This window comes from Vanacampus margaritifer, chromosome 2 (assembly GCF_051991255.1).
Source record: "Vanacampus margaritifer isolate UIUO_Vmar chromosome 2, RoL_Vmar_1.0, whole genome shotgun sequence".
Lineage (NCBI taxonomy): Eukaryota > Metazoa > Chordata > Actinopteri > Syngnathiformes > Syngnathidae > Vanacampus > Vanacampus margaritifer.
The window spans coordinates 8,275,862-8,299,170 of NC_135433.1; the positions used below are offsets into that span (position 1 = coordinate 8,275,862).

Sequence of the window (23,309 nt, forward strand, 5' to 3'; positions counted from 1 at the left end):
CTCAAGATATCCTCCTCCTCCCTGCTTTTAATTGGCCCACACCTGCCTGCTGACTCCAGCAAAACTTGCCTCTGCTCTTTGGATTTCATACCCTCATTTTGCTGATCTGGTTTATATGAGCTGCTTGCATCCCGGTGGCACACAGGGCCACAGTCGCACAATAGGGTGGCAAATGGCCAAAGATGATCTGTGATTTTCACGGCCGGTTGTATATTTATGTTTTGTGTTGCTGTGATTGGTGAGGTCATGGATGCTTTTGCGTCCAGCTGCGATAAGTGCTCATTTTAATGTCAGTGCCCTGCGAGGTCATCGTATTTTTGTGCATTCTTTGTGTGCTTCAATGCTGTGTTATGGCGGTTCTGTAAAACTGGAGAAACAGAGGTGGGAGATTGTTTTTTTTTTTTTTTTTCTTCTTCGAATTTTCTTTCTTCCAAGGACCCTTCATAATAATAAGGATCAATATATAAGTACGGCATGTAGAGGACGCCGGGGCTTGTTGTCACATGGGTAAGTTGTCACATTGCAATTATCTTCTCCAGAAGGCACAACTAAAAAGTGGAATTCAAATTTTCTTGGCCTACTTGAATCCAGTGCATATGTTTTCTGATTGTATCATATTTTGTGTTAAAGTTAGTTTCATGATTATGTTTAACACATTTTTCAAGTTCAATGCTAAACAATGTTCACTTCAAGTAAAAAAACAATTAAATAAAAAATAATAACAATAAAATAAATTAAAAAACAGCAGTTATTGTTTTCCTTTTTTATTGGTTTCAAAATCCATTGTGACATCCTACCCATTCTAGTGTGACAACCTACCCAATGATAGGGCAATATGTCACTTATTCACACTCTATTTGATTGCTTATAACTGCACTGGCACAAAATATGAAAATGACATGAATACAAAATATATACCAGAGACCTTAGTCTTTCATCCGGTACACATTTTGTTTATAAATGATGTATTGATACAGAGAAATATATAAACGTTTAAAAAGTGTGACATCAAGCCTTGGTCTCCCCTACCTCTAAACGTTATGGGAAATATTTGTGTAAACAGGTCAATAATATTAATGATTTTTAATATATAGAAACACAATCAAATTTAAATCTATTAAATTCAATATTTATCCAAAGCTAGCTGATGTGCACTGCTTCCACTAACAACAGAAGGGAAGCTAGTTTACAAAATCACAGTCAGTGCTGTCAATTTAGCAATTTAGTCGCTATATTTAGTCTCCAACCCGTCCCCCAGAATCAAAACATCATCTTCTCGAGCACATGTGTGCTTTGTCTCTCTGTCACTCCATTGCTGTGTCCTCCATTATCTCTATTTCATTACAACAAATCACATTATAGAACCCAATCAAGGGCTAGATTTGAAATACATTTGACATACCGTGGATGGGGTGTCTCAGAAATGAAATCACAGATTAACGGATTAAACATATTCGAGTGTGCCTCTGGTATGACAGTAATGCCGTTTACTGGACAAGACGGGCCCGCGTCTTGTTTATGGATTCCAGTTACTTGTTCTACTTTAATAGATTTTCCGCAGGCCTGGTGGAGAAACTCTTAGACTGTCCCAGTAAGTGAATTAGACCTTCATAATGGACACGCTGACGCTGTAATGACTGCAGATATTCTGTTAGGTAATGATGTGGCTGCGTTGTTTGCCGTCAGCCACTTTTACAAACTCAATAGCAAGAATGTCAGGGGCAAACACCTTGCATGCATCAAAGATAGCTTTGCAAGTCTTATGGTTATGAAAGACTTTTTCACGCCGCCTTTTCAATTGTCTGCTTTATGGATCTTAATCGAGAATAGACTATCATGCGGTGTTTGAGTTTGTTTATAGTGAGTCAAGTCTCTTGTTGGCGATGAATGGAAAACGGAATGCAGGAATTGCTAAACACTTTCTTTCAGGCCTTCCACGAGTACTTAAAATTCTTGCTGTTTCCAAGTTTTACGTTTCTTACTAATCTCAATAGTGTGCTTGACTATTTGTCTCTTTCCATACCGCTTTCAATATTTTTTTCTTTTTTTGTGAATGATACAATGATAAGTGACAGTGTGTAAACTTTAGCACCATCTATTGGTGAACTAATAATTCATTCATTTAAAAAAAAAACTGTTTATGGCAATAGTATGCAAAAAAATATATATATATGTCGCATAAACGTATATATATTTTTTAATATAACCGTAGGGCTCTCGTCGCTTGTCACCTTCTGCTTTGCTCTAGTAAAAACAAACTAGCTAGTAAAAACAAACGAATAAAAGTTTGCTTTTACTAGCTTCTCCCGCTAGCCGCTCTTGCTAGCTCTGGCTAAATCCTGCTCGCTCAGTATTTCGACATCGCTCACCGGCTTCACACCGGCTGCCAAGTCGCCGTCGCTCAGCCTTTCAATAACCTATCTGATGTAAAACAACCACTGATCTGTGTACAAGACTTTGAAGCCGCGAGGCCGCCATATTACTACTCCCAAGACAGTACTTTGTAGGAACAGCATGATTTATGATGTATTAAATTTGTTAAACAAGAGGACTTCAGACATTTTACAACTTGCCTTAAATACGTCTATAAATTATATGCTTAACTCTTTGACTGCCAAAAACGTTAAATAACGTTTAGTAAAATCCTATGGAGGAGTGCCAAAGACGTTAAAAGACGTTTTTTTTTTCAAAACAGAGATGAAACTAACCATTTTCTATTGTTGATTACTGAAAAACGGAATACGGTAGAAACAAACTTTTTTTTCTGATGAAAGATGAGAGTCCAATCTTTCATTTGGTAGTATGTGTGTTTCCATAGTCCAAACACATAATTTTCTGTGAACCTTGAAAGGTCAGTCAAAAATGCTTAAATCGGCTGGCACCCACGGCATCCCTTTTCTGAAAACGTCTGGCAGTCAAAGAGTTAATGATGAAACTTGTATGTTTTTTATTAAAATATGATAACTGTAATTCAACAAAAGAGGCCTCTGCCAAATCTAATTTTGGGGTCTAAGAAACTGAGCGATAAAAGCAGCACGTGCCTAACCTGGCAAGCCACACCCATTTTCTTCAAAAAGAAAGAGGGTCTGGACAGACGTCCATAGACAGCGATTCGGCACCAGCCAAAAACAGGCCGGGCCAAACCCGCGAGTGAGTCATGATTTCCAGGCTAGCTCATACCGTCCACCTGTTAAAACATAGTGACCACCCCGCCGACCTCCTCCCCCGGCCCTATACTAAGAGCCTAGGAGCTGTAATATGTCTAATCTGTACGTATACTGTACGTATAGTTTATACAGTAGTTTGCTCACGAGATGGGAGGAGTAAGATGGCCGCCCTGTGGCTTCAACGGCTTGTACGGGCGTGTATGGGCTATCCAGTAATAAATACAGATCAGTGAAAACAACGCACCAAAGGACCCTTTAGCTGTCTGTCTAACAATGTGCCTGATGTCAAATAAACAAACTGAGCACTAAACTAATGCTTGCACAAACGTAGCAGAAATTAGGAATTTAGAACGGGAATAAAACATCATCACGTCCGGCATTTTTTCGAAGTTTCTACAAAACAGGCATTGACGGATTGAAGGAACTTCCGTCAATATTGATGGAATGCCCAACTCTTGTGTATATCGACTATAGTTAATGTATATTATAAAAAATAAAAAATAAATCAGCAACCCGCAAAAAGTGAACCATACTATAGTACACCATTTGTATGTTAGGTTGTTAATGTCATAATTCTGAAAAGTTACAATTGTATCCTGATAAATTTGTCAATTCATCTTGGACTGTACCATTCTGCTGTCATGTTGACACCAAAGCTCCATGCAGGCGCCAATACTACACTTGAGATTAACACTGCAATTTTCCTCCTCTCCGCTTGTGGCGTGCATGTAAACCACTATGTGCTTATTGGATAGGGCAGATGGAAAGTGAGAGGGAGTTTAATCCACACTGTCAGTAATTATTTGTGACGTGATCTGTGGTAATCTCCAGATTATCTGGTGTACTTAATCTTATTGTGGCACGGGTCTTGCTTTCTTCTCTACACCCAAAGTGACAACTCGGATTATACGGATTGGATGAGAATATATATTGAGTTTGAGTCTCATGTGTGAGCCGCAAGGTTTTCACCTGCCAGAAAACACACCGCGAAGGTTTTATTAACTCATTCACTGCCATTGACGGCTAAAATCGTGAAAAATTAATTTGAATTATTTCAATTAGTTTAAATTTTTTTCTACTTTTGTTAACAAGAGTATGAAAACCTATATTTTTTTAATTGTACATTTAGAACAGATATAAAATTTGTGATTCATTGTGAGTTAACTAGTGAAGTCATGCGATTAATTACGATTAAAAAAATGTAATCACCTGACGCCCCGAATTTTTTTTATAATCTTTAAAATCGCGTCAGGCGATTTAAAATTTTTCATTGTAAATAATCGCATGACTTCAATAGTTAACTCACGATTAATCACACATTTTATATCTGTATTTCTGAAAAAAAAATATATATATATAGGTTTTCATACTCTTAACAAAAATGGATAAAAAAAAAATTGTTCAAATGAATTTTTAGCAATAAGCAGAATGATCTTTATTTTAACTCATTCACTGCCATTGACGGTTATAAATGTCAAAAAATCATTTAAACTATTTCTATTAGTTAATTTTTTTTATACTTTTGTTAACAAGAGTATGAAAACCTAGATTTTTTTAATTGTACATTTAGAACAGATATAAAATTTGTGATTAATCATGAGTTAACTATTGAAGTCATGCGATTAATTAAGATTAAAAAAAAATTAATCTCCTGACGCCCCTAATTTCTAATAATCATTTTATTAGGCGATTAAAATGTTTAATTGTAATTAATCGCATGACTTCACTCGTTAACTCACGATTAATCACAAATTTTATATCTGTTCTAAATGTACATTTTCATACTCTTGTTAACAAAAGTAGGGGGGACATTTTTTAATTGTAATTAATCTCATGACTTCAATAGTTAACTCACGATTAATCACACATTTTATATCTGTATTTCTAAAAAAAAATATATAGGTTTTTTACTCTTGTTAGCAAAAGTGGAAAAAATGTTAAACTATTAGAAATAGTTTAAATTAATTTTTGATGTCTATAGCCGTCAATGGCAGTGAATGAGTTAACATAATGAACAGTGTTCTTGTCTGCTCTGAGCTGTATTTCCTTAAATAGTGTCCGGGGGGGGGGGGGCGTTTATTTACTGAACTACGTGATGTCGATTTTGCAAAGGGGTGTTTATAAGTAGGCGACATGCATCTCGCAAGTAATTAAGACTTGTCTATTTGAGTGGAGGTCACATTTAAAGGAATGCTCAGAGTTACGTGCATGACCTTGCTAAAATCTTACACTCTGCTTATATTATGATCACCATATTCATACGTGGCAGCAATTATACGATTCCGTCAAATATTTGCACAAATCTTCACACCATGTGCGTCAATATCCAAAAGGAAAATGCATTTTTTTTGTGATTCCTCATATTTTACTTTATTTAATTTTATTTTTACTTCATGTTTAGTAGACAAGGACAAATTCTAATGCTATTACTGTTTTGACAACTGTAAGCCTAATATTAGAGGAGATATTGCATTCTTTGGGTAGAAAAGTAGGACAGTGTGTTTTGTCCCCCCCCCCCCCCCCCCTCACTTTAAGTCAATAGAAATTGGTTCTAATATTGACTTGTTTTGTATTCGTTTCTTTCCTCTCTCACTGAGATCGGTCACCAAGAAGGAACAGTCGCAAAATGGTCGATTCCCCCCCCCCCCACCCCCTCTTCCATTCCTTCCTCCTTTTCTTCATTCCAACATTTTCTGAATTGATTCCGGACGTCCAGATGACACGATGTGCAGTGGAAAGAAACATGTGAATTACGAAAACAATCCTCGCAACCCTTGCTTTAAATTGAAATGTGCATTCAAGTAAAACGTTAAACAGGAACAGAAAAGATTAATATCGTCCTGTCTCTTTTTATTCCCCCCCTTTCCACAGTCAACAAGCACAAACCGTGGATAGAAGCTTCATACCATGGCGTGATCACAGAAAACATGGGCACTGTGCTACTGGACCCCCCGCTTGTTGCTCTTGACAAGGATGCGCCGATCCCCTACGCAGGTAGCTACACACACACGCAAGTACTGTAAGTCCCAAACTGATCATTTCTGACTACACTGGAACCTCTAAGTTTGAACATACGGATTCATATTTTTGAGGTGCTGGGATCCAATTTGGTCTGGAAATGCATATGGACATTATGATATGGAGCAGGGATGGGCAATTTAAATCATCTGGGGCGGTCATAGAACCATGCACTTCCTGACCAGTTGCATGACAAAAATGCCATTTAAATATGGACAAAATACGTACCGGCTTGCCAATAGTGAAAATCCGTGTATAATTGACACCCATTGAAATGCATTGGGAAATTAGCCAAAAATAAACAAAACAGTTTTTGTTCAAATTTTTTTTTGTAGGCCTCAAAAATTTGTCAAAAAAATGCTGATAAACCTCCCAAATGTGTTTTCCATGAAAAATGGGGTTGGCTCCCCCTAAAAAAAAAAAACCCTCAAAACACACACAAAAAATTTGTAAAATATTAAATAAATAAATAGAACTAGGTGAACCACGAGTGTGAGTTTTCTACTGTAAGACTCTTTTTTTTTTTCTTTGCAAAAAAATTTAAAAATTAAATCCCAAATTGAGGGAGGTTATTATACAGGAGGCTTACTAAGAAATGAGAATTTTTTTTACATTATTTAGTTGTTTACCATTATTTAGACATTACCTAGTTGGAAGAAAAATGTAATCATTTATATAGCGCATTTCCAACACAAGGTAACTCAATTTGATTCACATACTGTAACTTAAAAGTACAACAATATAAGTTCTAAAGTAAGTTATACACAGAGTTAAAGAGATTTAAAAGCAAAGTAAAGAAATAAAATATAGCTTACCAAAGGTGTGGAATTGAGTCACGTGACTTGGACTCCAGTCATGAATTTGACGACTTGACAAAATGTTTAAACGGACTTTAACAACAATGACTTGTGACTTCGCTTGGACTTGAGCCCTTTGACTTGAAAAGACTTGATTCTTCCACCAATGTATGCAAACGATTAAGTTCCGTCTTAGTATGTGTGTGTGTGTGTGCGTACGTATGCGAGCTGTGCTGGCACATCACCGTCATTCAGACATGTCAGGGAATCTGCAAACACACGCCGGCTACGCTAAGGCAAACTTCAAAATAAAGCTGACCAAATAATCCATTGACACCAATGCAACTGACTTGACGGATTTGACTTTTTAGCTAATTTAGGACGCGAAAAAAAAAGCAAGTTGATTACGCCATCATTGTATGATACTGTTCAAGTCTCCGGCGTTTGTGGCTAGTCGCTAGCTGTTAGCGTTAGCATTGGGTGTCTGGCTGGCAACAGTAGTTTGAGAGCTGTTGCTTAGCTCACTTGCTTTTCTTATTGTTTTCAATATTGTCGACCGATGCTACTTTGTAATCCACTCTCCCTGTTTAAATGAAGGGAATGTGTCTTAAATTGCACTTAGATATATTTTTCATTATTTAAAGAAATTGAACTTTGCCTTCATTTATAATTATTTTATAAAACACTTGCTTTTAAAAAAAATGGCCATATTAGACATTTTGAATTCATATATATATTTTATAATTTAATGGGCAAAAGCATTTTATAAAATAAATGAAGACAAAGTTCTATTTATCTGATTTTGTTTTATTTTTTTACTGACCCGAAAAACAGTCCGATCCATGACTTTTGTCATCCGTTGCACTACTAGTTGTTTAGGTACAAAAACTATGAGTTGGTCAACAACAAAAAAAGAATTGCAGTATGTCCAAGATTAGATCACTAACGGAGATGCAACAACTTCACACTTCTGAAGTTGCACCAACAATGGTAAGTAAGCTAATGGTAACACATTGTAAACACGGCAATCTGTTGCACCACTCTGGGTTCACTTCCTGAGTCCCTGGCTACTACTTTGATAGTCACCCGAAATAATCGAATCTACGATGTTATTAAAATGACTCAAACTTGAAACTCAAAGTGTAGGACCTATGAATCGTTTGAGACTTGTCAGTCTTGATTTTGGACTTGACTCAGGACTTAAGGGCAAGGTCTTGAGACTTACTTGTGACTTGCAAAACAGTGACTTACTCCCACCTCTGTAGTTTACTAAAATGACTACAAGAGCGTACAGTGCAAGAACGAAATTTTCGAAAACAGGATTTTGACAAATGCTTTGAAAGACCTTAACTCTTTCACTGCCATTGACGTTTATAGACGTCAAGTAAAAACCTGTGGAGCACTGCCAATGACGTCTAAAGACGTCATCCAATTTTTATTTTTTTATTTTTTTGAAACGGGTGCGGGCAAGGCTTCCGGAGCTGTGGTGAAAGTTTCCAGTCGGTCTGTTGTGCCTAATGACTATTTTTGGCCCCTAGAGGGCAGCGATGACTCTCTTTTGACAAGATCGTGTGGGCGTCAGTAGAGGCGGAGCTAGAGCCTCGAGCAGGAGATGAGAATGGAAGGAAAAATGGTGGCCGGTCGCGAGGAGCTCACGCCCGAGCCGTTTTTTTCAAAGACCAAAAGCATCGCTGAAAGAGCACATTGTTGACGACGATGATCATCATCGATGATGAAGATGAGGGTGGTGACTCCGTGGTTGGGAAGCATTGACGCGGCAGTAGAAGACGTTAGATGGAGGAGGGAACGGGCAATGGCGAGCGTTTGCAAGCAGCTCTACACTTACAAGACGAAAGGCATCGACCAACGCTAAAAGAGTACATTGATGACGACGATGATCATCATCGATGATGATGAAGGTGAATCCGAGCTTGACGGCGAAATTGGAACCACTGACGCGGCGGCTATGACGGTGTCGTAACGCGGAGCGCAACCGAGCATGCACAGGCGGACGTTCGATCGGACGACGGAGAGTGCCCCGAGTCCAATGCATATTCATCGGAGGAAGTGTGTACAGTCTGCTACTTGCTTTTTATTCCCCGGAAAAAAAGGCCGTCAAGAAAGTGTAACGTTTGCACGCAAAACGGACCAATGCGAAAGTGAAAGTAAACTGTGTGCGAGTCCTGGCGTCTCCTTGCACGCAGGAGAGCGTTACAAAAAGAAAAACTGTATTTGAAACATCCACATAATTGTTAGTACCACAGTTGCACACATTTGTAAATAGTTTGCGAAATTGTTTTGTCAAATTGTTACACTGTTGAATGGAAATAAACGTATTTTGCAATCAAAAAACACTTTTTCATTGTTGGTGAAAGCGTTTTACAGAAGTAAAGCGCTATTTAGGTGTTTGTGGCATCATTCATGGACAAAAAGAAGTGTAGAATTCACTAGAGTGCATGAAATAACATCGTTTCACAAAAAGCTCTTTCTCCGTTTTTTGTTTCAAAACAGAGCATTTCGGTGAAAGTAACCATTTTCTATTGTTGATTACTGAAGAACGGAATAAGGTAGAAACAAACTTTTTTTTTTCTGATGAAAGCTGAGAGTCCAATCTTTCATTTGGTAGTATGTGTGTTTCCATAGTCCAAACACAACATTTTCTGTGGACCTTGAAAGATCACTCAAAATGCTTAAATCGGTTGGCACTGGCGACAACCCGTTTTTGAAAACGTCTGGCAGTGAAAGAGTTAATCATGGAAAATAGCCTAGTTTTTAACCTGGACTTTCAAAAGCATTTATATATTTTTTCATATCTTTTAAATCTATATTCCAGCAATTTGGGGAAGCGTAATATTCTCAAGTACATGGAAAAACCTGCTTTTCAGGGGTGATTTTGGTGGTAATGTACAGTACACATCCTCCTGTAATTGGCGGCTTCAGGGGCCCCTATTTGCCCATCCTTGATCCAAAGTCTATCAAAAACTTCTGACCAATGGCTTCAACTTCTGATACTAAGGCGGTGTGTCAACGAGGAGTAAAATCCACGTGCGTACAAACACGTCCGTTCGATTCCATCCAGGTATCTTCGCCTGGCAGCGTGACAGACCTCAAATACGCCGCAGAATGATTTAACATGTAATGATGACACTAGAACATCATTACAAAGCTCATCCGCAGACGAGGCTTTCAGATGTTGATTGTGTTGTCTTATAAGAGGCAGCCATGCGATGATTGCAGAGCTGACAGTGACGAGAACGAGACGGAGAGCGCCGTTATAATTAGATAAATTATTCCCAGACTCCAAGGCAAACAAAGAGCCTTTCTGGCAGTGAGCACTTAACTGCTCATTATAGCCAAATGGTTTCTATTAATCCCGACGCTGACAACCATGCAAAATGGATATTCAACTTTATATTTCTCTCATGTTTTTCTTGTAATGCCACAGACGTATTTTATAATGCTCTGTCTGAGCTGCTCTGTAAACACAGGGATGTGATTTTTCCGCTAATTCGCGGAATTCCGCTTTTTTTTTATCTCCAAAAATAAAAATTGAAAATTTCCGGGTTTTTTTTTTTTTTTAGTAGTTCATTGTGTATGCACATGACTCCGACAGATAACATCTTCTGCTATAACAAAGACATTTGTGGTATGCTCTAATATGAGTTACTTTTCATTTGGTCATCATACAATTATTTGTTCATGAAATTTGAACTCTTCAACATTATTTATGTGTTAACTTAGTAATCACATTAGTTAGATATGATGATATTCTCAGTGATAGTTTTTAAAAGCAAAGGCAGTCCAATGTTTTTGAATGTGACTGATTTTGAGTTGACTAAAACTGCCATTTTATATGGGATAGTTCAATATACATTGAAAATTTATGCTGTTGTTTTGTCTATTTCTTTGTCATGTGAGCGCATTGAAAGTATCTAAAAAACACGGAAAACCCATGAGCTCCGGGGGGCCGGCGGCCCCCAGACCCCCGGCTAAATTTTCAGATAATTTCACTTTGGTCAAATCACATCCCTGTAAACACGGTTGACGCTTATAAAATTCTCCTTACGGGCTTCACTGCGCCAATAAAGTAAAACCTTCGGCACATACAGTAACATTAGCCAAGACGGCTTAACTTACTGACTGAATCCTAAATGAGGAGCCGGTGGGGTTTTAAAGGTGACGAAAGCAGCAAACAGACAAAAGCAAACTAGTTTTGATTCCCCCCTTCCCGCCTCCATGATTAACACTTTGTTGGCTGAATGGCAAAAGGTCAAATCTGGCGAGCTATTGCCCTGAGAGGAGCTGCAGTGTTGTGTGCCGTTGCTGCCGGCTGGCTATATTTCTTCCTCTAAATGTGTGGTGAGTGAAACGCTCACAATAGCTACCAAGGAGACTCAAGAAAAATGCCGGAGCTCCTTCCCAATTTATCTCCTTTAAACAATTCTCGATAGCGAAGCAAACAGTTGGGCTGCTGTCCTCATGGATTCACTGTCTCTGTATGCTTTTAACTCTTTATGCTTTCTTCTCCTTGTTCCTCTCCAACCGAATCAGTAGTTCAACGCCAACCTTTGTGCGGATGTTTATGGCAAGCCGTTTGAGCACTTAAGTCGATATCAGCTTGAGGTTGATGTACTAGTACGCCTAAATCCCCACTAGCAGGACAATTCAGTGCACTCGAAAAATGACTGTCTTACTAGTAACATTTCCCCCCCCCACTGCTGAATACCATTTGTGGGCACTAGTAGGGCGATTAAAGCACACTAGTACAACTAGATGTTACTACTACTATATTTATCGAATTGATAAAATATCTGCCGATTTGGGGAAAATATCATTTTTGATCGGCCCGATACATTTCATCCGATTAAAAATTCCGATAGATTTATTAACTCTTTGACTGCCAAAAACGTTAAATAACGTTTCGTAAAATCCTATGGATGAGTGCCAAAGACGTTAAAAGACGTTTTTTTCAAAACAGGTGAAACTAACCATTTTCTATTGTTGATTACTCAAAAACGGAATAAGGTAGAAACAAACTTTTTTTTTTCTGATGGAAGATGAGAGTCCAATCTTGTTTTGGCAGTATGTGTGTTTCCATAGTCCAAACACATAATTTTCTATGGACCTTGAAAGATCAGTCAAAATGCTTAAAATCGGCTGGCACCCACGGCATCCCTTTTCTGAAAACGTCTGGCAGTCAAAGAGTTAAAGTCTGTAAACTGTTAGCACCGCGAGCAGCCCGCAATAGACGACCACGTTGCGCTGTTTACGCCATGCAGATTGGGTCGGTGGGCCGCCAGCCTCGCTTGGCACAACCCAAGCTTGGCCCACACTCGTAGCAAACTAGCAAGTAGCTATCAACATGTCCTCACCAGTGTGGTCGTTGTTCTCCATGGCAAAAGATCAAAACGTTTTCAGCAAGGATTCCGAGAGGGGGGAAATAAGGCTCCTTCTGCTCACCTGAAAATCCGTCATCGCGGCAAAGCCGTTTTGAAGGAACATGAAGCAGCAGCTAAAGGCGCTAAGCTAACAACAACAACCTGTCTGTGTGACTGACCCCATTCAGGATGGGTTTAATATCGATAAAAACATTTCCAAACACGGTGAAAAATATTTAACCCGGCCACACGCTGGGTTAAATCCTCAACCCATATTTGGGTAGAAATAACCCAGCATTGGCTTGGCCTATTTTGGACCCAGCACTGTGCTAGCTACAGTACAGGGTGTCCTTGAGTTACGGTCGAGTTCCGTTCCTACGCTGGCGATATAACTCAAATTTCAACTTGAGTCGGAGTCCACCATTTAACAGTAATTAAAAAAAAAAACTAATTTGCGTGACCTGGTAGAGCCGGAACCAATATTTCGTGTTTCCGCACGGACATTTATTGCTGACGGACGGCAGAGCGGAGCTAATTCAAACTTAACTCATTCACTGCCATTGACGGCTATAAACGTCCAAAATTCATTTTAACATTTTTCTCCCACTATTGTTAACAAGAGTATGAAAACCTAGACTTTTTTTTTTTTTTTTTTATCTTTTATTTATTTTTTTAAAGAAAAGATTATTACAAATTAGGGGCGTCAGGCGATTAAAATTTGTAATTGTAATTAATCGCATGACTTCAAAAGTTAACTCATGATAAATCACAAATTTTATATCTGTTCTAAATGTACAATATTTTTTCTTTTAGGTTTTCATACTCTTGTTAACAAAAGTGAAGAAAAAAAGCTAAACTAATAGAAATAGTTCAAATGAATTTTTGACGTCTATAGCCGTCAATGGCAGTGAATGAGTTAAACATGGAAATGCGACGCGCCTGATGGCGAGCCAACCTGCTCGATGGGCATTCGTTGCTGGAGGTAACAACAACACAACTTTAAAATAACTTTAAAATGGTGTTATTGCTGTGGGAAATTAACGAAAGAAAAGTGGAAATGACGTAGGTCACGATTTTAAAGATGACAATGCATGGAGTTGAACAGAATTGAACCTTTCCACTTAAATATACCGGTATATCAAAATTGTCATAGGGTAAAATGCCAACAAGAAACTCATTGCATCGTACCCTATCAAACGGAGTCGTACCGTAACGACGAACTGAATCATAATCCCACCGATTCGAACTAAATTGAATCGTTACATTTTTAAATGAACCGTCATCACACCCCATGTATTGAGATGAGCTATGTATCTAATTGTCTTTTATTGGAACACATCCTAGTTCCTAGTAGTAGCAGGGATGTGATTTTTCCGCTAATTCGCGGAATTCCGCTTTTTTTAAAAAAAAAAATCCGATTTTATTTTTATTTTTTTATTTTTTTTTAGTAGTTCATTGTGTATGCACATGCCTCCGACAGATAACATCTTCTGCTATAACAAAGACATTTGTGGTATGCTCTAATATGAGTTACTTTTCATTTGGTCATGATACAATTATTTGTTCATGAAATTTGAACTCTTCAACATTATTTATGTGTTAACTTAGTAATCACATTAGTTAGATATGATGATATTCTCAGTGATAGTTTTTAAAAGCAAAGGCAGTCCAATGTTTTTGAATGTGACTGATTTTGAGTTGACTAAAACTGCCATTTTATATGGGATAGTTCAATATACATTGAAAATTTATGCTGTTGTTTTGTCTATTTCTTTGTCATGTTGAGTGCATTGAAAGTACTTAAAAACCCGGAAAACCCATGAGCTCCGGGGGGCTTCGCTAGCTAGCCTAGCTGGGTGCCAGCGGCCCCCAGACCCCCGGCTAAATTTTCAGATAATTTCACTTTGGTCAAATCACATCCCTGTAGTAGATGTTCTCATTCTGCTGGATGTTCTACTAGTATACTAAATTGCCTTCCTAGTAAGGAGTAAGACAAAGCTGGATATCAAGAATATCAAATAATGCTCAAACAGCTTGCCATAGTTTCGCCTCACTAGTAACATGTCATTGTTTAACTAGTAGTGTCTGACTAACTCTTTGACTGCCAAACGTTTTCAGAAAAGGGATGCCGTGGGTGCCAGCCGATTTTAAGCATTTTGACTGATCTTTCAAGGTCCATAGAAAATTATGTGTTTGGACTATGGAAACACACATACTACCAAAAAAAGATTGGACTCTCATCTTTCATCAGAAAAAAAAAGTTTGTTTCTACCTTATTCCGTTTTTCAGTAATCCACAATAGAAAATGGTTAGTTTCACCTCTGTTTTGAAACAAACGTCTTTTAACGTCTTTGGCACTCCTCCATAAGATTTTACTAAACGTTATTTAACGTTTTTGGCAGTCAAAGAGCTAATCATGAACAAGAGTGCAATAGTACATGGAGCTTAAGCCGATATGGAACGCTCGCTTGAGCATTCCAGGTGGTGGCATCAATCCTGGTTTGGTTTTACTGCAGAGGTGTGGCCTGTCCTTCTTCTCGCTCATTAATCGCGTTGAGGCAACTGACAACAACCGTTAGCCACTCGCCTTCTCTGCCACTCATGGGCCTTTTGTCACTGCAACCTTTCCTCCCAGCGTCTCTTGCTCCCTTCACCTTTCTCGCCCATTCTTTGTTCTCATTGCTTTTTTTTTTTTTTTTTGCTTTTTTTTTTTTTGCTTTTTTTTTTTTTGACTCATGTCTTGTCCTTCCCTCCCCCTGCGGCCTCACATTTCATCGAAGCTACCCACAGTGGGCTCACCTTAAGCATGATGTGTGGGGATAAATTATGACTGCATGCCACGATGCCCCGACCCTCTATCCCTTTAGAGCAAAGGTGCGAGGATCGAGCGCTGCGCTCTGAGCAAGCCTTCTCAATCAAATTAGTATGAGGGATGGTTGCGCTGGACTCGAGCTTGCCATGAAGCAAATAGTCCGTTTCCTTTTCCCCATTCTTTATCTCGGGACCACAGTCAACAGGCATAGATTCTCCCCATTCATCATGGTACCAGAATAGCCTGCTGTTGCGCACTACAGTATTTCCTCTGCAGAACAGGGTAATGGAACACAAATAGCTGGAGAGAAAGAAGAGCAAGCTGGGAAGGAAAATGTAGAATAGACCGATAGATAACGAAATTGTCTGAGCAATCATCACACAAAAAACAACAACAACAACAACAACAATGGCGAGTATTCCCATGTATGGAATGCAATTTTCTGGGCCAATTCCCGTTTGTCTTTTTTGCTATCATCAGGACGATTGCCCAGTGGTTGTGTATCATTGCGTATTTATGAAGTATGTTTTTTTATTTTTTTGCTTCTGTATAAAACAAAATGTGTCTGCAGTGGATATAAAAAGTCTACACACCCCTACACAAAAGCCATTAATGTGTTCTAAAAACTCCAGGTCAGGGTATTGATTCTAATTTCCTCAATCAATTTGATTTCGATTCACAAGAGTTCAGTTCAATTCAAAAAAAAATTTTGATTCACTTCAATCTAATATTGAGTAATTATGGAACATGAATTCTTCTTAAATATCAAGGACATGATTAAAAACTCCACAAACATTAAATTCCAAATATAATTTTGCGGCGGAAGTAACTGTAAAGTATTTAGTGTATTAATGAAAGTAAAAGTGTTGCACAAACATTGACATCAGCAAGGATGAGATGAAAATATTTTCATGATTGTGATTCAATAATTGTAAATATAAATTTAAAGTACAATAAATCAGGTATTTCATAAATGTAAGAAAGTACTTTTAAATTCATGTGAATGGTAAATTTCAAGAAAATGATAAGATACAACAACAAAAATGTGGCCTTTAAAATTCTATTTTCCTATGAATAGTTGTGAAAAAGAGATTTTAAAACAATCCATTCATGGTTTTATGCATCAAAAAGGAAATATCGATTATTTGATTTTTTCTTTTTAAACCCAGCCTTAATAAACTGTAAAACTCAACTGAAGGTTTTTATTTTTATTTTTTTTTAAATAATCTTTTTTTAATTATAGGCACTAAGTAGCGGGGTTTCCATCCACCCATTTTTATTCAAATTTTTAAGAAATGCGAAAATAAAATTGAATGGAAACGCTAGAAATTCGAAAAAAGAGCCCAAAATTCGCCAAAAGGTTTTTACGCTTGGAGGGGATGGATTTTGAAGCGTGTCAAAAAAAACCCGAAAAAGGCACATTTTGGCTATGTAGACAGGTTTTGCGAATAATTTTGAACGGATTATGTTTGTAGTCGCAAAGAAATGGCGGATGATAAAGTAAGGTATGTTTGGGGGGGAACGACGAAACAGAAATCTTTTTGGAATTAATTAAAGAAGCAAATATGAATGCAATTTTAGATGGAAAACAGCAAAGAAACGCTACGGTTTATCAATAATTACAAAAAGCAAACTCATTCGACATCATCGCACGGCGCAGTCGCTTCCAGGTCTTCTTCTTTTACATTACTGGTGGATCGCATCTCTATGGTGTATAGCGCCACCTACAGCGGCGGAGTCCCCTCCCAATATCCGCAAAAGAAGAACAGATAGAAAGGGGCATGTCCGTTTTGCACATTTTCAGTAAATTTGCTTAAAAAAATCAAAGCAATTGGATGGAAACCTGACTACTGATGCCAGGTGTGTGCTAACTCAGTGTTTGAATGTGGTTATAAGTTATAAGATTGTATGTGTTATTTGCTTTTACTTCCCCACTCGAAAATATTTTAAAAACCGATTGAGATGTATAGTTTGTATGCTTGACATTTTCCAATGAATCCAGCAAAATTCAAAGTTTAATTGAGCAGTTTTTTTTTTGACTAGTGTGTGTCAATCTGACCCTTTTTGACAATCATCAGCTCAAAACATAATGTTGTTGTTGGCCTATCAAAATAAAGTAACAGCAAGGGTCTCGTCTCGTTGTGACTCCTCATTGTTCCCAGAACGCAAGCCGTAAATGTGTTGGGTAATAAAACTATGTTTTATGGACACTTCTAGATACACATACATACATATGCAGAGTCACCACCTTTTTATGAACTTTTATGTCTTTCCCTTTGGAAAAAGTCATCAATTGGATTTAATGTTGTCAACGGCCAGTGTCCGATTGTGTATAAACTACAAAAATCTCTAGAAAACTGTAGTACTGCGTATTGATTGCATTTATAGACAACAACAAATAGAAGGACTTGCAATAGTCCCAGAAAAAAAAAACAAGTAGACAGCCTGCGTGTATGCTGGAGTAATCGATGGGAAAACACGGTGCATGGCAGAGGTGAATTTCGTATTGCTGAAAGAAGAGGGCAAGTACTAGCGATAATGGGAGTCTGGTAGTAAAAGGGCAGGAAGCCGGACTTTCTGTCTGCATAGCATTTGGGATAATGGCTCCACCGTAATGCCTTCAATAATTAATTTGTTTCATTTGTTTTGAGTCGTGTGTATTATTAAATAACGTCCATAACCACTTGTGGTCAGTGAGCTTGTTACTTAACCCTCTTTTTTTACCTTCAAATGTACTATTGTTTTTCACTCTGACGGTCAATTTCGTTCCAGCGATTGAAACCTCCTGAAAATGATTACAATAGAAATTGTGGCCCAAGGTGCAAACGGCACCAAGAGATGATTTAGAATTGGTCAGCGTGAACTACTATCAGTAGTTCTCACACCGCTTATGGGTAGGTTAAAGACCCTTTTGCTTTTATGAAGATTTGATGTTATGCTGACTTCAGTTTGTCAAAAATAGAACAAGTGTGTGTAAAATGTTGCTATTTTATTTTATTTTGAAAAATGTTTTTGGGTTGAATTGATCATAAAGAGCACATGGGTACAATATGTATAGAATATTGAAAATTGGTCAATATATCACTGTAAAGTGCCTTTAGTGTCCTTATCAGAATAACTAAATCAGATTGAAAATGTAGATGAATTATGGATGGGCAACTTAAATGCAATTTTTCATCTGTGTTACTAGCTCTTTGACTGCCAAAAACGTTAAAGAACGTTTAGTAAAATCCTAGGGAGGAGTGCCAAAGACGTTAAAAGACGTTTGTTTCAAAACAGAGGTGAAAGTAACCATTTTCTATTGTTGATTACTGAAAAACGGAATAAGGTAGAAACAAACTTTTTTTTCTGATGAAAGATGAGAGTCCAATCTTTCATTTGGTAGTATGTGTGTTTCCATAGTCCAAACACATAATTTTCTGTGGACCTTGAAAGATCAGTCAAAATGCTTAAATCGGCTGGCACCCACGGCATCCCTTTTCTGAAAACGTCTGGCAGTCAAAGAGCTAGGGGCCACATTGGCCACATACTTGCTAATCAGATGTATGACAAAAATGCTATTTTAGATATGGAGAAATTACAGGCATACGTGCATAATACGTGCTCTTAATATAATTCATTTTACAATATATTTGTGTATATGTGCAAAATATCCGCTCCTCTAACTCGACAACAAAGTGCTTGAAGCTGACAACAAAATAACCACATAATACTGTGATTATTATTTTTTTTTTTTTTACATGTGCAGTCTCTTGCATAAAAATTACTATTCAAGGATGGCACGAAACTGCTGAACAGCAAATCAACATTAAGTGCAAGAGCTCATTTTATGCATCCCCCCCCCCCCAGAAAAATCAACTCCCTCAAAATGTTTATATCATTGATGTACCATGTGTTGCATATCATTCGAAATACGCACAAAAAAATAATTGGGGGGGGGGGCTTATTGTGCAACTAAGCCATGTCTGCCATCTAAAGGTGAATGGTGACATTACAACTTAAATCTACATCGATGCATATTTAGTTCTGTACCTGCAAATTTGCACATTATAATTATTTCCCTTTAAAAAAAAATTTTTTTTTAGGTGTTTTCCCTTTTTTCCCCATGATTTTTTTTTTTTTTTACTCATGTACTCCCCATCAACAAAAACATATCAATGAATGTTTCGCAGCGTTTTTGAAGATACAAAAAACAGTAAACTATATAGTATACAGTGTATACCAATGCAATGTGTGATATAAAAACCTTATATACATTGTGGATTCTAGAAATAATATTTGTTAAACATAGTCATCTTCCAAAGCAATTGTCTTGCGAAGTGAAAGTCCACCATGTGCTCATTAACTCATTCACTGCTATTGACGGCTATAGACGTCAAAAATCCATTTGAACTATTTCTATTAGTTTACCACTTTTTCCACTTTTGATAATAAGAGTATGAAAACCTAAAAAAAATTTTTTTACATTTAGAACAGATAAAAAAATTGTGATTAATCGTGAGTTAATTATTGAAGTCATGTGATTAATTAAGAAAAAAATAAAATAAAATAAATAAATAATTACAAATAAACATTTTATTCACCTGACTTGATTTAAAAAAAAAATAAATAAATAAAAGATTATAAAAAAAATTAGGGGTGTCGGGCGATTCAAATGTTAATTGTAATTAATCGCATAACTTCACTAGTTAACTCACGATTAATCATATTCTAGGTTTTCACACTCTTGTTAACAAAAATGGAAAAAAATGTTTAACTAATAGAAATAGTTCAAAAGAATTTTTGACGTCTAGAGCCTTCAATGACAGTGAATAAGTTAAATGCTAAGATTAGCCAAAAATGTCCACCCTGTCAGCAATCTCACATATCTCGCTGTTATTTATTTTATTTAAAGTGTTGGAGCTTGACCAATAAGCTTTTCTAACAGCATAACATCCGCTGAATACAAAACGTAGTGTAAAATGAAGACGTTTCAAAGGCCCCTCCTTTTTTATTGACTCTCATTTCCTTTCAATTTGATATGTATCCACTTTTCCACATAAAATTAGGAAGTCATGAAGCAGAAGAAAGCGAATGATGTCAATGCTATATTTAGAGACGTTATAAATTGAATGAGGTCAAATTGACCCCCAAAGACATGGAGGGTTAAACTAACTTCAATTCTGCGTGTGCCGCTATTGTCATCGTAACATGTCGCTGGCTTGTGTCACATTATGATAGCAGCACGGCATCTGTAGTGCTCCATTAACATCACTGCTGGATGCTTCCAGCCGCAGCGCTGCGAGTGCGGACCAGTTTTGACCAGCTCACAAGCCATTACGCATAGCAAAAATCTTTGAGGCAAATATGGAAGCTATGAAATAAAAACCTGACAGGTCAGACGTCAGATATTAGCTGGAAAGGTTCTCATGTCGTGAAAATAATGAATTTGCTGTTTAAATGTATCATTTGCAAAATCCAGTGTTGGCTTTAGTTTGGATTGTTTCACTGTGTTTGTTCACACGGTAAGCAACACCTGTCAGCTTGCTTCAGAAGCTGCTAATTAGATTGTTGTAGCCCACAAAGCAGGAGCTGTGAAATTTGATGGAAAAATAGATGAAGCGTTACCGTTACCAGAAGGGAGGAGGGTGGGGGGGCAAATGGATGAGCAAGGAATGGGCGTAAAAATGAACAGATTGACAGTCATTTCTGGACTATAGGGCGCGCTAGCTAAATTTAAGGAATACTCGTGTTTGTCACACATATAAGCCGCACCCGACTGTAAGCCGCAAGTGTTTTAATGTTCCCGCGACTTTCTTTTCCATAATGAGGGCGCAAATTGTCTCGCTCTCGTTCTGTCTCTCCTACTGTATTTGGGCTGATTTTTGTTTTGCTCTTCCTGACGCTCTTGCGCTTCCTTCCTAGTGCGCCTCCTTGTGATTTTAATGGATAAGCCGCGCCTTTGTATTAGCCGCAGCGTCGAATGCAAGAAAAATAAAGTAGCGGCTTATAGTCCAGAAATTACTTTAGTATATGAACACGATGTTTAAAGGTGCATGAAAATCCAAACAAGTGGACTGAAGGGACCAGGTATGTTTTTGTCTTCCCAAAACCTCGTTTGTTCCTTTACTTCATGTCCTTTGTGGAGTTGTTGCAGTTCTCCAGTTGGTGCTTATTTTGTGAGCTAATGGCGAGGCATGTCTGATGCATCAACATCAAACGGTCTAGATGCTATTCGAGGTTACGTCTGTCTGGATGCTCTTTTAAGCGCAAAACACAAAGCAGCCTTCGCATTCCTGGATGACACAATAATTCATCAGAAATGTGTTTATTTCACTAGTTTATTTTTTTTTTTATTCCACTTCACCTCAATTGGAGGAGATGAAATTAATTATATGAAATACAAGTCGGCTAATAATAATGCTTTCGATTGTTTGACACTGTCAAATACTCTTCCTACAGTGAACCTTGCCATTTGCAAATCAAGGTTACTCGTTCACAAAAAGTAACAAAATGATTTAAACTACAATTAAAAAACATTTTCACTAGTGAAATAAAATAACTAATCGGTATTGGGCCGATAAAAGCCTTATTTTAAGATATTGGATACTTTGCCGCTGGCAAAAAAAAAAAAAAAAAATCAGGCATTAAGTCCTCCTCAGCAGTAGTTGGCGCTATACTGAAGCAGTTTGACGCAATCATCATCTCTATCAGAAAGAACGGTCTTTGCTCACAATTTTTTGTCATTGTGTTAAATGAAATTTTATACAACAAACGTAGTTGAGGTACTCGGTATCAATGAGTAAGTACTCAGAGTAAATAGTTGTAATCGTAGTTTGCAAATAAAGCGGTATCAGACAACCCTAATAAATAAGAGAGTGCTTTTAGAAAAACAATAACTGAAAGTACATCGTATGTTCATAAAAGCAATTGTTAATTGTTAATTATAGCCAGCATTTTTTTCTTTGTCAATTAATCGTTCGTTACGGGAATTTTGCTTTACTTTATCACACAATATATCTTGCATACGAATACTCCATAAACAAAACTAAAACAAAGCATTTTTTGACAAATGAAAACAAATGATAACTAACAAAGCTCCTCTTAAAACTCCATTATTCTCTGACAAACTCACCTTTGCTGCTTTTGTACTTTTGCCAACATCTTGTTGCAGAGTTATCGTAGGCCATTTTAAACGGTTCCTTGATTACAACCGCAAGAATAAATTTGTCGAATATGTAAATCATTCTCTGCTATCACAGTATTTTCTAGAGAATATTTGGCTTTGTTGGATCTCATCATTTTTATGACCTTGTTAACTCTCCACTCGTTTTATATCTGAATTGCTGTATTTTAAAGACCTTACAAGATGAGATTGTTTAAAAAAAAAAAAAAACGCACACACACACACACATTTGATGAAATCACTTGGGGGAGGCTGTAACATTTTACCTCTAAATGTTAATTAAGTTCAAACCTCCCCAAATGAAATGTCAGAGAAAAACACATTTACCTCAGAGGTGATGTATTCAAGAGTGAATATCCGTTCTGTGGCGTAGTGATGCTTATGGCTAAGTGAGCGTGTTACAGGAGTGGGAGAATACAAGTGAATAATGAAGAAGGTTTGATTGCATTGGTTTGGATGGCTATATCTGTCAAACGATTATTTTTTAAAAATCTGATTAATCACATCTTAGAATTGATTAATCACGATTAATCGGCTAATTAATTAAAAAGGCTTTTTTTTTTTTAATCAACATTTTTTTTCCGCCCCAAATTTGACGAGCACCTGTTATGGGGCTCTGCACGCGGGAAGCGACGTCGCTCGCTCTCAATTAATTTCTTACGGAAGCAAGGCGACAAGGCGAAAATTGCCTTCCCCCCCCCCTCGGTGACACGCGACATTCGTGCATGTGAAAAATCGCACGCATGCACATAGACGTGCACGAGTAGGCCCGCGACACAATACTAGAAGGTTAAAACATGTTCAACTTTTGTCGCTGTTGCCGGGGCTTCAACCAATCAGGGAAGGTTTTGTTGATGAGCCAATGAACGCAGGGCATGCTACGCAGTGGGCTAGCCAGCAAAATGGATGAGATCATTTTTGCAGTGTTTATTACTTTGTAAAAAAAAATAAAAATAAAAAACTATTATTTTG

At 37.5% G+C, this 23,309-nt stretch overlaps 1 protein-coding gene across 1 annotated transcript in view; it reads left to right on the forward strand.

Moving 5' to 3' along the window:
- Positions 1-23,309, forward strand: part of clstn2a (calsyntenin 2a) — a 178,664-nt gene that overhangs the window by 67,063 nt on the left and 88,292 nt on the right. The window contains exon 2 of the mRNA XM_077557252.1: positions 6,039-6,161. Within this exon, the coding sequence (XP_077413378.1) occupies positions 6,039-6,161 (123 nt within the window). The remainder of the gene's footprint in view (positions 1-6,038; positions 6,162-23,309) is intronic.